Source organism: Narcine bancroftii, chromosome 4 (assembly GCF_036971445.1).
Source record: "Narcine bancroftii isolate sNarBan1 chromosome 4, sNarBan1.hap1, whole genome shotgun sequence".
In the NCBI taxonomy this organism is placed as follows: domain Eukaryota; kingdom Metazoa; phylum Chordata; class Chondrichthyes; order Torpediniformes; family Narcinidae; genus Narcine; species Narcine bancroftii.
The window spans coordinates 195060161-195074715 of record NC_091472.1 but is presented as its reverse complement, the minus strand read 5'-3'; the positions used below and the strand labels follow the sequence as shown (position 1 = coordinate 195074715).

Below are 14555 nucleotides of genomic sequence, written 5' to 3'. Positions count from 1 at the left end.
CAGCAAATCAACAAGCGACGAGGCGAGGCCCTATATGCCAATGCCACAAGGGGATCCAATCCTGGCTTCTATAAAAGTAAATCAAGCTAAATTCTATGACCTGCAGCTGTCCACGATGAAAGTGGAGGTAAGTGGGCAGCCTATTAACTGTTTATTTGACTCGGGCAGTACAGACAGTTACATCCACCCTTCGAACATTCAAGCACTAAATCTTGCATTATACCCATCTAAACGCATGATCACGATGGCTTGCTCTGGACTAGAACAAGATACGACAAGTTAGTGCAGAATTAATTAAAAAATACATGACAATGAGTATTCTCATTTCAAGATTTCTGTACTTCCTGGCCTGTGCACTCCTATGCTTCTGGGTCTAGACTTTCAATGCCAAATGAAAAGTATCATATTGGCATTTAACAGCCCCTTGCCATCGATCACTGTCTCATCAAAGAAGTTTGGCAGTTTGTCAACACTAAAAATTAAACCCCCACGTCTCTTCAATAATTTGACCTCGGATTGTAAACCTATAGCTACAAAAAGTAGACTCTTCATTAAAGACGAGGTTAAGAACTTGTTAAAGGAAAACATCGTTGAGCCCAGCATGAATCCTTCGTGCGCTCAAGTAGTAGTGGTTAGGACTGGCACGAAACCTAGAATGGTCGTGGATTACAGCCAAACCATAAACAGATACACTCAAATAGACGCATACCCACGCCTCGCATTTCAGACATGGTCACTCAAATTGGTCAATATGAGATATACTCTACTATTGATCTGAAATCAGCTTACCACCAAGTTCCCATCCATAAGGATGAAAGGAAGTTTACTGCTTTTGAGGCAGATGGCAAACTCTTTCAGTTTAAGAGAATTCCTTTTGGCGTCACTAACAGAGAATCAGTTTTTCAAGGAGAAATGGGTAAGTTAGTGGACACCCATAAGTTGCAGGCCACTTTTCCTTTGTCTTCACAACAGTGTGTATCTGTCCCTGAAATCCAGTCTGTAACACTCAGAGAGAGACTTACCCCAAACAACACCTGCTACTAATCAATCCCTTATCTCCTGAAAAGGAGGCTTCTCCTGTAAGCTTACAGGAACCCTCACTAATTATTCTGTGTCAGTCTCAGCGAGTTTCAAGGCCACCCCAACGGCTCACTTAGGATAAATTTTAATTGCAGCATTTCTCAGTTTTTTTGACTACTGATCTTCTCTTTTCTTCTGTAGTGTTTTATCCCTTTTTTTTGCTATTATTTAAAATTGGTTAATTTTTAGGGGGGGGGGTGAATGTAGTGATGTAATGTATTGTGCTGACTGCTTGCTATTAGTTATGACTATAAATTGGCTCCACCCTACTGGTATAACAGATGGCATAAATTGACCAGTAGAGGTGGCTTCTTCTATTAATAAAAGCCTATAGTATGATACGTTTGGTCCATGTCTCCGGCTTATCACAGGGATATCAAGCTTCTGGAAAGGTGTAGTAATAACAGTATTGTCGTGATGGGAGATTTTAATTTCCCATATATCAATTGGCAAGGAGTTTAGATGGGGTGGAGTATGTTAGGTGTGTTCAGCAATGTTTCTTGACACAATATGTAGATAGGCTTACAAGACAAGAATCTGTACTTGATTTGGTATTGGGAAATAAACCTGATTAGATCTCTCAGTGGGAAAGCATTTTGGAGATGGTGATCATAATTCTATCTCCTTTACAATAGCATTGGAGAGAGAGAGAGAGAGAGAGGAAAAGACAAGTAGAAAAAAAATGTAATTGGAGTAAGAGGAATTATGAGGGTATCAGACAGGAGAATGGAAGTTTAAATTGAGAACAGATGTTCTCAGGAAAAAGTATGGAAGAAATGTGGCAAATGTTCAGGGGATATTTGTGTGAGGTTCTTCATAGGTATGTTGCAATGAAACAAGGAAGTTATGGTAGGGTACAGGAACCGTGGTGTATAAAGGCTGGAAAAAATCTAGTCAAGAAGAAAAGATTACAAAAGGTTCAGAGAGCTAGGTAATGTTAGAGATCAGAATATTATAAGACAAACAGGAAGGATTTTAAAAAGGAAATTAGGAGAGCCATAAGGGGCCATGAGAGGGCCTTGGTGGGCAGGATTAAGGAAAACCCCAATATTCACTATGGAAAAGAATATTGGTGATTTTAGTGATGATTTGCAGCAGACTGAAAAGCTTGAGCAGATAGATATTAAGAGAAAAGATGTGCTGGGGCTTTTGGAAAGCATCAAGTTGGATAAATTGCAGGAACCAGATGAGATGTACCCCAGGGTGCTGAACCTCTGGCGATGATCTTTAAATCATCAATGGGTACGGAAGAGGTACTGGAAGATTGGAGGGTTGTGGATGTTGTTCCTTTATTTAAGAAAGGGGGTGGAGATAGCCCAGGAAATTATAGACCAGTGAGTCAGTAGAGATGATGGAGCAGATCCTGAGAGGCAGGAATTATGAACATTTGGAAAGGTGTAATATGATTAGGAATAGTTAACATGGCTTTGTCAAGGGCAGGTTGTGCCTTTCGAACTTGATTGAAGTTTTTGGGGTTGTGTCTAAACACGTTGATGAAGGAAGAGCAGTAGATATAGTGTATATGGATTTCAGCAAGGCATTTGATAAGGTTCCCCATGCAAGGCTTATTGAGAAAGTAAGGAGGTATGGGATCCAAGGAGACATTGCTTTGTGGATCCAGAACTGGCTTGCCCACAGAAGGCAAAGAGTGGTTGTAGATGCGTCATATTCTGTATGGAGGTAGGTGACTAGTGGTGATCTCAGGGATCTGTTCAGGGACTCTTATTCTTCCTGATTTTTATAAATGACCTGGATGAGGAAGTGGAGGGATGGGTTAGTAAGTTTGCAGATGATACAAAAGTTGGGGTGTTATGGATAGAGTGGAGGGCTGTCAGAGGTTACAGGGGGACATTGATAGGATGCAAAACTGGGCTGAGAAGTGGCAAATGGAGTTCAAGCTGGATAAGTGTGAAGTGATTCATTTTGGTAGGTCAAATATGATGGCAGAATATAGTATTAATGGTATGACTACTGGCAATGTGGGGGAATCAGAGGAATCTTGGGGTCCGAGTCCATAGGACACTCAAAGCAGCCATGCAGGTTGATTGTGTGGTTAAGAAGGCATATAGTGTATTGGCCTTCATTAATCGTGGATTTGAATTTAGGAGCTGAGAGATCATGTTGCAGCTATATAGGACCCTGGTCAGACCCCACTTGGAGTACTGTGCTCATTTCTGGTCCCCTCACTACCGGAAGGATGTGGAAGCCATAGAAAGGATGTAGAGGAGATTTACAAGGATGTTCCCTGGTTTATGGAGCATGCCTTATGAAAGCAGGTTGAATGAACTTGGCTTTTTCTCCTTGGAGCAGCGGAGGATGAGAGGTGACCTGATAGAGGTGTTTAAGATGATGAGAGGCATAAATTGTGTAAATAGTAAGAAGCTTTTTCCCAGGGCTGAAATGGTTGCCACAAGAGGACATGGGTTTAAGGTACCGGGAGTTAGTACATATGAGATGTCGGGGGTAATTTTTTATGCAGAAAGTGGTGGGTGCGTGGAATGGGCTGCCTGCAACATTAGGGTCTTTTAAGAGATTTTTGGTTAAGTACATGGAGCTTAGGAAAATAGAAGTCTATGAGAAAGCCTAGTAATTTCAAAGGTAGGGACAGTTTCGACACAACTTTGGTCACTGAAGGGCCTGTATTGTGTGGTGCTGTATGTTTTCTATTTTCTAGAATCAGAATCAGAATTTATTGTCATGAATATGTCACAAAATTCATTGTTTTGCAACAGTATTACAGGTGCAAAAATTGATATAAGTTACATTTTAAAAATATTAGTGCAAAAAGAAGAGAAAGTGAGGTAGTGTCTGGTTCATTGCCCATTCAGAAATCTGATGACAGAGGAGAAGAAGGTGTTTGTGCACCATTGGGTGGTTTGTCTTCAGGCTCATGCACCTCCTTCCTGATGGTAGCAGTAAGAAGAGATCATGGCTTGGATGGTGAGGGACCTTGAGGATAGGCTGCTTTCTTGAGACACCATCGCTTGTAGATATCCTCAATGCAATGAAGACTAATGCCCATGATGGCACTGGCTGAGTTTACAACTCTCAGTAGTCTTTTCCTGTTCTGTGCATTGGCACCTCCACAGCAGACAGTGATGCAACCTGTCAGAATGCTCTCCAAGGTATACATGTAGAAATTTGCAAGAGTCTTTGGTGACAGACCAAATCTCCTCACCAAGTATAGCCACTGGTGATCCTTTTTCATGATTGCATTGACATGGAAGCACTAGTAAAGATCTTCAGAGATTTTGACACCCAGGAATTTGAAGTTCTTTACTCTTTCCACTGTTGTCGCCTCAAAGAGGAGTGGTTTGTGTTCTCCTGATTTACTCCTCCTGAAGTCCACATTCAGTTCATTACTTTTGCTTATGTTTTAATGTGATGGTCCTACCCCAGTTTAAAATCTTTACTTTTGGTTTATCCTTTGGTTTTTCCATAACCATTTTCAAAAATATGAGCTTATGTCTCTCTCTCTTTCACTCCCTCTTCCTCCACTCCCCCACTGACACCCTCCACTTGGCCTCCTAAATTCCCCAAGGCAAGGTCTGGTCTCATTGTTATTATTGACATTCTGCATCAAAAAGCTCCCTGTACACATTAGAAATGTCAGCCTCTGTGACCCTTTCTCACCCCCAGTTAATGATCCTTTAATTGAAATCGCTCAGGAAAATAACCTGGTTTCTCTGTTGCCTGCTTAGATATTTGTTCCTGTTGGGAGGTCTGCAATGCTCTTCAGTAAAGTGATGACATTCTTGTTCCCCATCTCTACCTCTAGCTCCTCATTTGTGCAAGGACATCCTCCCTCAATCATGAAGCTTTTTTGCCCTTGATTAACAGTGCAGTGCCACCTCCTCATTTACATTCTCTATGTCACCTGAACATTCTGTACCCTGAATAATGAGTTGCCAGCTCTGCCAGTCTTTCAGCCTTGTCAACAATATTATTGTCGCATATGTTAATTAAAGCTTTGAAATTATATACTCCAGATTGGGCAACAGCTTTCCCCCCCAAGCCATCAGACTCCTGAATTCCCAGAACATCTGTGGATAGGGTACTGTGGACTGTATATGACTTAATATTTTAATATTTTAATGTGTTTAACTTCTATTTTAACATATATTTATGTAAATATGCTCTGATCCTGGAGAAATGCTATCTTGTCTTTACTATGCGAGCATGGTATGAATGATAAATAAAGGTGACTTGACTTAATATTAGGCTCTTTGTATTAAAATAGAAGTAATATTCCTCCCATGTGCATTTATGCAACTGCTCAGCCTACTGGATGCTCTCCTCTAGATGACTGTGTGAGCCCATCTGAACATCGACATCGAACTCCTTTTGCCTACCAATAATTCTTCCTCAATAATACTAGACCACTCTACAAGGATGTTAGTCAAATTTTTCCTAAGGTATAACCCAAGCATCTCTTGCAGGTTCCCAGAAACAATCCCAATAATCTTTGAACCTAAAGCCCACTATTCCTTCACCCACTTGTTCATCTGATCTAATCTTCACAACATCTGTATTTGCTTGCGTGTGGCATCAGAAGGCAGAGATTATAGCCTTTTAGGTCCTGCTCTGTAAATAGACAATATCTGAACTGATATTGCAGGACCTCATCCCTTTTCCCAGCTACAAATGTAGTGATTTCTATGCTCCTTCATTTCTGGGTCCAAAGTTCAATTTTCAGTGCTCAGCCACTCTTAACCATGTGTTCAGCTATCGAGGCCCTTGGATCCTACATTACAATACATTATCTCTGCTTCTCAACCTCTCTCTCCTTTAAGATATTCTTTAAAACTTAGATTTTTAATGAGACATTTGATGTCCTGCTCAAATATCTCTAAAATGGTTCATTGTCACACAGGATAATGGGCTGAATGATTACCATTGTCCAATTCCTTCTGTTAAAAAAATTCAATTCTTTTAAGAATAAGGTTGGAAGTTATTCATTGTGCCAATACTGATAATTTACTGAATAGGGTTTTCATCCTTCTGACTGTTAACCTTTTGTTATTTTTCTAGACTGCCAAGGAAGAATGGTCTGAGATACTGTGGGCTGATTTAAATGTGCAGTTGCTTCAGGAAGGAATCGATGGATTTTTGAAAGCTTACAGAAAGTTGCCGAAAGATGTCCGCAGTCTCACCATTGGCTTTTATTTGGAATCTCAGATGAAAGAGTTTAAGGAATCCATTCCCTTGTTGTTGGATTTGAAGAACGTGGCACTAAGAGAGCGGTTAGTTTCCTTTGAATTCAGAATATTTGATAAAAATATAAACAATAATAAGTAAGCTTGACCACATAGCTATGTCTCCAGTTCTCTTACATCTGAAATACTCCACCAATAAAACCATTTCCAGCATCTGCAACATCTTGTGTCTCCTCTTATCACCTTCCTGCCTCCTCCCCCTCTCCACAACTTGGCACCATCTGCCCCATTTTTTTCTTGTTTGTCTCTATCTCTCAATCTCCAGACTCTGCCTCTTAACTTCACTCCTCCCCCTTCTCTACCTGGTTCCACCTACCCATCATTACCCTCCTCACTTAGTTCAACTTATTGCTTGTCACCCTTGGCTATCCCATCCCTCTCTCTTGAAATGGAGTATTTTCACTCTATGCACTCAGTCCTGATGCAGAATCTTGACCCAAATGTTAGTCATTAATCTGACGCAGAAGATGCTGCATGACTTGTTGATTTTCTCCAATAATTGCTGTTCTTTCACTTCAGATCACCACATCATGGTTTGTGTGTTCACTGCAGTTCAAATACTGTACTAGGGATTACTTACTCCACTCTCATCTGAGCATTTCAGTATATTGAGTGGATATAATAGTTCTAACAGATATAATTTATTTTATAGGCATTGGAAAACATTAATGACGAGAACAGACACAGAATTTGAGATGCGAGCTGATACATTTACATTAGAGAATATGTTTGCTATGCAGCTGTACAAATACCGTGAAGTCATTGGTGATATTGTTACTACTGCTGTGAAGGAACTAAGTATTGAGAAGGTGAGCTGAACTTTGGAAACTCATGAAATAATTCCAACCCCCTTGTGTGTTCAGGAGACAAACGATACTGAAGCGAATGTGGGTTGTGGTGACAGGATTAGAAGGGAATGGAATTGTAATGCTGAGATGCTGCTCTGAGACTTGTGGTCCAATTGAAATTATCTTGAAGCTCTAGATTATAATGACATATTTTCCTCCATTAATGACAAATGTAAGTACACTTCACAGATTAGGATTTTTACAGCAATTAAAAAGTCATAGAATATGTAACAGGCCCTTTGGTCCAACATTCATGTTGATCAAGCCCTCCAGCATCTTAGTGAATCTCCTGCACCCTTTCCAACTTAATGATATCTTTCTTTTGGCTGGACAACCAGAATTACACAATACACACAAGTGCTGTTTTACCAGCTCCTTGTACAGTTGTATCAAGATATCCTAACTTTTATATTCAATACCCTGCCCAATAAAGACAAACATACCAAACACCTTCTTCATCACCCTGTCTTTTTCTTTCTTGTATTTGTGGTCATTTAAATTTTTACCTTTGTAATTGGTTTATCTTGAGTACCTGTTTGAACATTGTAACCAAGTTGGCGCTTCTATAGAAGTTGTCATACTGGTTCTGTTAAATTTAGTTGAAGCTGAATTAATCACAGGTTGTAATACACAAACATGCTAGTGAAACTCAGCAGGATACCGACATCCAGTGGAAGTAAAAGATAATCAATGTTTCCTGCCTGAGCCCTTCATCAGGATTCAGGAAAAACAGGTAGACACCTGAATAAAAAAGTGGGGAGAGGGAGAAAAGGAAAGGAGGGAGGAAGGAAGGGAGGAGCACAGGCTAATAGGCAAGAGATCATCGGTGGATACAGGTGGAAGGGTAGAAGGGAAAAGTGCTGAGAAGTGATGGGAAGAGGGCAGAGTGCTATAAAGGTTTGTTCTTTGATCGGAGAAGGAAGAGAAGAAGATGGGGAGCTGGAGGAAAGGAGAAAGATGGATGAGGGAAAGTGAGTGAGCTGGAGGAAAGGAGAAAGATGGATGAGGGAAAGTAAGTGAGACTGGGGATGGGGTTAATGGAAATTGGTGGTCGCTATTAATGCCATCTGGTGGGAGACTGCAGAAAAGGAATACAAGGTATTATTCCTACAATTTGTGGGTCATAAATTCACAAGTATTGCACAAACAGTGAGTAGCTGAAGGGACTCAGTCAATCAGATGGCATCTCGATGGGAGAGTTAGAGAAACAGGTAGAGGAGACCACTGAGTGGGGCAAAGATTAGAAGTAAAAACAGGAGTAGATAAAGAAGAGAAGTTAATAGTGGAACTAGGGAAACATAAGAACAAAAGAAATAGGAGCAGGAGGAGGCCATTTGGCCCTTCAAGCCCCCTCTGCCATTCATCAAGATCACGGATGAACTGGCCGTGGACTCAGCTCCATTTACCTTCTTTTTCCCCATATCACTTAATTACCCTGTTAGGCAAATATCTATCAAAATGTGTCTTAAATATATTGAATGAGCCATCCACAACTGTTTCCATGTGCAGAGAATTCCATGGAGAAGCATCTTTCTCATCTCTTTCTTAAATTTACTCTCCCAAAATTTGAGGATATGTCCCTTACCTGTAGAAATAAGATTCCTGCTTCTGTCTTATCTATCACTTTCATGATTTTATATGTTTCTATAAGATCCTCTCTCATTCTTCTAAATTGCAGCCAGTATAGTCAGGCAACCTAATCTCTCATAAACTAATGTCCTTATCTCTGGAATTTTCCCAGTGAACCTCCTCTACATTGCTGCCAAGGCCAGTGTATCTTTTCTCAAGAAAGGAGACCAGAACTACACTAGGACTCCAAATGCAGCCTTACCAATACCCTGTACAGGTATAGCTGTGCTAAAGGATTGGTTTGAAATGCAATCCCTTGGCACTGAAATCCATTATCAGATTTACCTTGATTATTTGCTGTATCTCTCTGATTACTTTGTATCTTTGTGCTTTTTGTACATAGGGTGTCAAGGAAATTGTGGATACCTGGGAAACTATGAAGTTTACTGTGCAGAAGTACTACAAAGGAATTCAGGATCGAGGCTACATTCTGGGGTCTGTTGATGAGATCCTTCAGATACTTGATGATAATGCCGTAAATCTACAGAGTATGGGTGGAAGCAGATACGTAGGTCCTTTCCTGGGTGCAGTGCAGGAGTGGGAGAAAAATCTCTCCTTAATCGGTGAAGTGATTGCGGTAAGGAATGAGATAAAAGTTCAAGTAGCCAAATTTTAGCTTATACATTATCACAATAAATCTGCTCCAAAATTAGAATTATTTGACCAAGATTGCTGCAATGGTTCTCAACCTTTTTCTTTCTACTCACATACCAATTTAAGAAATGGCTATGCCATAGGTGCTCTGAGATTAATAAGGGATTACTTAAGATGGTACTTCGACGTACTCGAGATAGCAGAGGCCGACAGCATCGAGTCCACGCTGCTGAAGATCCAGCTGCGCTGGGTGGGTCACGTCTCCAGAATGGAGGACCATCGCCTTCCCAAGATCGTGCTATATGGCGAGCTCTCCACTGGCCACCGTGACAGAGGTGCACCAAAGAAGAGGTACAAGGACTGCCTAAAGAAATCTCTTGGTGCCTGCCACATTGACCACCGCCAGTGGGCTGATATCGCCTCAAACCGTGCATCTTGGCGCCTCACAGTTCGGCGGGCAGCAACCTCCTTTGAAGAAGACCGCAGAGCCCACCTCACTGACAAAAGACAAAGGAGGAAAAACCCAACACCCAACCCCAACCAACCGATTTTCCGCTGCAACCGTGTCTGCCTGTCCTGCATCGGACTTGTCAGCCACAAACGAGCCTGCAGCTGACGTGGACATTTACCCCCTCCATAAATCTTCGTCCGCGAAGCCAAGCCAAAGACTTAAGATGGTATGTGGGTGGAAAGAAAAAGTTTGAAAACCACTGTTTTAATTGTACCTAATTGACTCATTATGTGCACAGTTTCATAACTCCAAAGGAAATGGGCCAATGACAATTTTTCTCAAGCAAAATATTTCAGTAACAATTGGGTCTAGAGCAGTGATTCTCAACCTTCCCTTCCCACTCATATACCACCTTAAGCGATTCCTTACTAATGACATAGGCATTACTTAAAGTAGTACGTGAGTAGAAGGAAAAAGGTTGAGAACCATTGGATTACGGATTGCAGCAGGCTTTTGAAAATGTGGACAACCAATTATCTTCGGGTATATTAACTGATCATAATTTCTGTTAATTTTAAAACAGTAAAATCTTCCAACACCGACATGGAGTCCATATCATCTTTTTGCTTTACAGAAACTGCTATTCTGTCAAATGTTACTGATTGTTTCATTGGGGGATCAGAAATGGAGAGAGTGAGCAAATTTAAGTTATTGGGAGTCACCATCTCGGAGGATCTTTCCTGGATGTGACATTCTCCCATTTTTTCATTTTATTTGAGTGGGACTGCCCCTTTAAGAGAACAGAGTTAACCAACTGCCTGCAGGATTTGCAGTGACTGTGAAACTAGCAGCAAGCTTTGAACATCATGTTCATTTTACTGATACATTTGCAGAGTCAATACAGAAGCCTTGAGAAGCCAGGTGCAGAGACCATCTTATTGAAAAGACAATGCATTGTTTGCTCAGGAGGCCGTTTTAAGAAGACAGCACAAGAGTAAAGAGCTCTTTGACCTTCTTTCTGGGATTGAGAAATCCACTTGGCCGCATTGTGTGGTTATAAAAAAATGTCAGATTTTCTCCTGTTAGTATCGACAGATGAGAAGACCACTTTGACTGAACCACGTAAAGGGTTCTATTTGCAGAAGAAATACTGCACTCTACTTCGACTGACACACAAAAAGGGTTCTATTTGCAGAAGAAATACTTCACTTGGATGGTGACCAGAGTGAGAGTCACTTGAGTTCAGCTGATCCACGAAAAGGGTCTGGAAGATTTGTAGCATCACTTGCTTCATGTCTCCTATGCCAAGAAGAGGATAGTTTTGGTTTGCACTCCTCTAAAAAGGAGGGTTTCATGAGTTAATCAACATTCTGTCAGCCCGGTCTCTATCACCCACTTCATGAACTGCTAATTTCATCCATTTAAAGCCTGTGTGTCACATTCATCGAAGGCCGGTGTACCTCACCCATCTTAAAGCCTGCGTGTCGCATCCACCTAAGGTCTAGGTCACTCAATCATCTGAAGCCTGTGTGTTGCATTAATTTCAAGCCCACGTGCCAACATAACTGAATTTCTGAACTTTAGACATGGAACTGCCTTTCAAGAATTGGACCTTGAGCTGAAGTGGCTTGGGGTATTCCACACACACACCTGTACATTCGCGCATAGTTTGGATTTAAGTAGATAAGTATAGAATAATTTAGTGTTATGAATTTGTGGTATCCTTTAATTTAATGTTAAACTATATTTCTTTTATAAAAATATCTTAGTAAAGCAAATTAAAGAGTTAAAATATTGTATTGTGGCGCTTGCAGGAACTGAAAGAAATCACTGCTGCCACACCGAAGGTCGTTAATGACAGTTTTTATTCAAATTCAGCATGCCCCTTTAAGGGCAGCATGAGCTCAGTCACCTGGTGCATTGTGACTTCATAATCGCTGCCCAGGGTGCGTACTGGAAGGGATGCTGGAGTCAGAGAGAAACCTCTGACGATGCCATTTCCCCATGGCTGCCCCGCCACGTGGCGTTACACGCGGGGCCGGTTTGCCATGAGGATGTGCACCGCCACACAATCTGTATTCTTAGTAAAGTTAGCTGTGGGTTGGTACAGGGTTATATCCAGGTCACAGCACATTTATAGAGACCCATTGCTTTCTGAGAAGAGTTTTCATTCTCAGAATCAATGTGTCTTTGACAGACAGAGCTATTGGATTTCAAGTGGGTCTTAACTATTCAAGAACTGCTGAAGGAAGCCATCTGTTTTTAATCAAAGCCATCTAAACCTCTTGAACAGAGATGAGGTCAGAGGTTGTTATCGATATGGAATTGTTTTGAAAAAGGAACAGAATTTTTGTAGAAATAAAACTGATGGTCATGTGGTTTCCAAGAATTGGGACTCACCTTGGTGATAATGTAATGGTCACATGATTTGGAGAAATATATTACCAAATTCAGACATTTTCAATTGAATTTTTGGAAGAGTTCAGTTTGGAGAGTACAGAAGTCAAACCCTCTGTGACACAGGATTTGAAACCTTGTGAAAGACAGAGTTGAGTTACAGTAACCAGAATTGGTGCTATTGTTGTGTGTTACTCCTGGGAAATGGGGAACACCGAATCAGTGGCTTTTGAAATAAGGAGGACCATTTTACTGTCTCTTTGGAAAGAGGACAGATTTCTACTGGGTCTATTTTTGTAAGGCCACTTCGTTTAACCCTTGTCTGGGTTTATGAATTCACTGGGCAAGCAAATAATCCCATTGTGAGTAAAAAGACCTGAAGATATAATGTTTAAAAACACTTTATAATTATTTATGAACTGAGAACTTAAGACCTTCAAGCAAGACTAAAATGATGATAAACTTTTCAGAGTGGGATTTTAATTACACACACACACACAAACACACACACACACACACACACACACACACACACACACACACACACACACACACAGTGGGGTTAAGTTTGGAGTTAAGTAAGTTTAGAGATAAGTAAGAAAATGTTATGTTGTTAATAGTTGAATTAAAAAACTATTACTTTGATTTTACTATTGCTGTTCCTATGCTAACAAAGTCCCTTTAGAATCAAAAATAATTGAAAGGGTTGTTAATTTGTAACATTAGTTAAATTTAGATAACTTATATCATTGTTAATTAATAATTACAAATATTATTTTAAACAACCCTGTCTGGGCTAATTTTTTATCGCTGCTGTCTGGTACGTAACACACTAATGGTATTGTGAAGAAAACACATCAGCGCCTCTACTTCCTCAGGAGTTTGCAGAGGTTTGGTATGACATCAGAAATTCTAGAAAATTTTTACATATGTCTGGTGGAAAGTGTGCTGACTGGCTGCATCACAGTCTGGTATGAGAAGACCAATATCCCTGAGTGTATAACCCTGTAAAAGATAGTGGACACAGCTCAAGACATCACAGGCAAAACCCTCCCCACCATTGAGAAGATATACATGGAAAACTGCCATCAGAGAGCAGCAGCAATCATCAAGGATCCACACCACCCAGGACACAGTCTGTTCTTGCTGTTATCGTCAGAAAAGCGGTACAGGAGCCATGAGACTCGCACCATCAGGTTCAGGAACAGCTGCTACCCTTCCACTATCAGACTCCTCAGCCAGAAACTCAATCAGAAACTCATTTAGGACTCTTACTTTTGCACTTTATTGATTTTTTCTCTCTCTGTATTGCACAGTTAGTTTCTTTACACAACCCACATACATTGTCCATGCAGGCAGAGGGAGAACATGTGAACTTCTTACAGGCAGCACTGGATTCGAACCTGGGTCATTTACACTATAATAACATTGTATTATCTGCCACGCTAACCATGCCGCTCTTTCTCTTTCCACACTGAAAGGTTGTGCTTAAAGAACTATCAGAAATTAAAGTAAAAAAATTAAATTAAAGAAAAAAATGCTGTCCATTTGGCTCTGTTCTGCTATTCATTGAGATAATATTTGTGGCATATCTATCTAAGTTCTACCTTCTTGCATACCTTTGATTAACAATAAGCTATCAATTTCAGATTCTAAATAAACAATTGGCTCTCCTGTTACTGGCACCTGGTCAAACTGAATTCTAAACATAACCTATCCTTAGCATGTAAAAATGTTTCCCATGTGTTCCATTTCAGAAGTTGGTCTCTTTACGACATTAATGCCCTGATTCTAGATTCTCCAGCTTCTTTCCTTATGAGTTCCTCTTTAAAATTTTGATCAGTTTGATTCTTTTGTGAGCATTTTCAAACGTCCTAACAATCACAGAAAAATTTGATGGCTGAAGATTTTTTTATGCCACAAAACACCTATAAAGCAAGCATAATAAAGTGAAATACAGCATATGCTGGAAATCTGATATAATGGTAAAGGCTCCATTATTATCATCTAATATTACATTCAGAATGTAACATACATGAAATTCTTAAATATCTGTCTACTGTAAGGCAGATAGAAAATCGCCATTTTGTCTAGTCCTCCTCACAGAAAACTACATCTCCTGGTGTACCTAGGTGGCCTCCCCTCCAAGTACTCACCAGCCCTGTGCCATCCGAGATCAGAAAATCCCAGTGAATTCAGGCTGTTAGGTACTGAGAAGAGGATGCTGAAAGTACCACCCAGGAGAGAGTAACTGAGTTAAAAATTTCATCAGAATTCAAACAAGCACTACCTTTTATTACAATGCAGGAATGTCCTGCAAAGGAATCCCCAATTTTAGCT

General features: G+C 40.5%; 1 protein-coding gene across 3 annotated transcripts in view; it reads left to right on the top strand.

Moving 5' to 3' along the window:
- Positions 1-14555, top strand: part of dnah10 (dynein axonemal heavy chain 10) — a 677292-nt gene that overhangs the window by 230890 nt on the left and 431847 nt on the right. For all 3 annotated transcript variants that reach the window (XM_069933473.1, XM_069933472.1, XM_069933474.1), the window contains 3 exons: positions 6112-6323; positions 6949-7105; positions 9117-9350. In XM_069933473.1, the coding sequence (XP_069789574.1) occupies positions 6112-6323; positions 6949-7105; positions 9117-9350 (603 nt within the window). The remainder of the gene's footprint in view (positions 1-6111; positions 6324-6948; positions 7106-9116; positions 9351-14555) is intronic.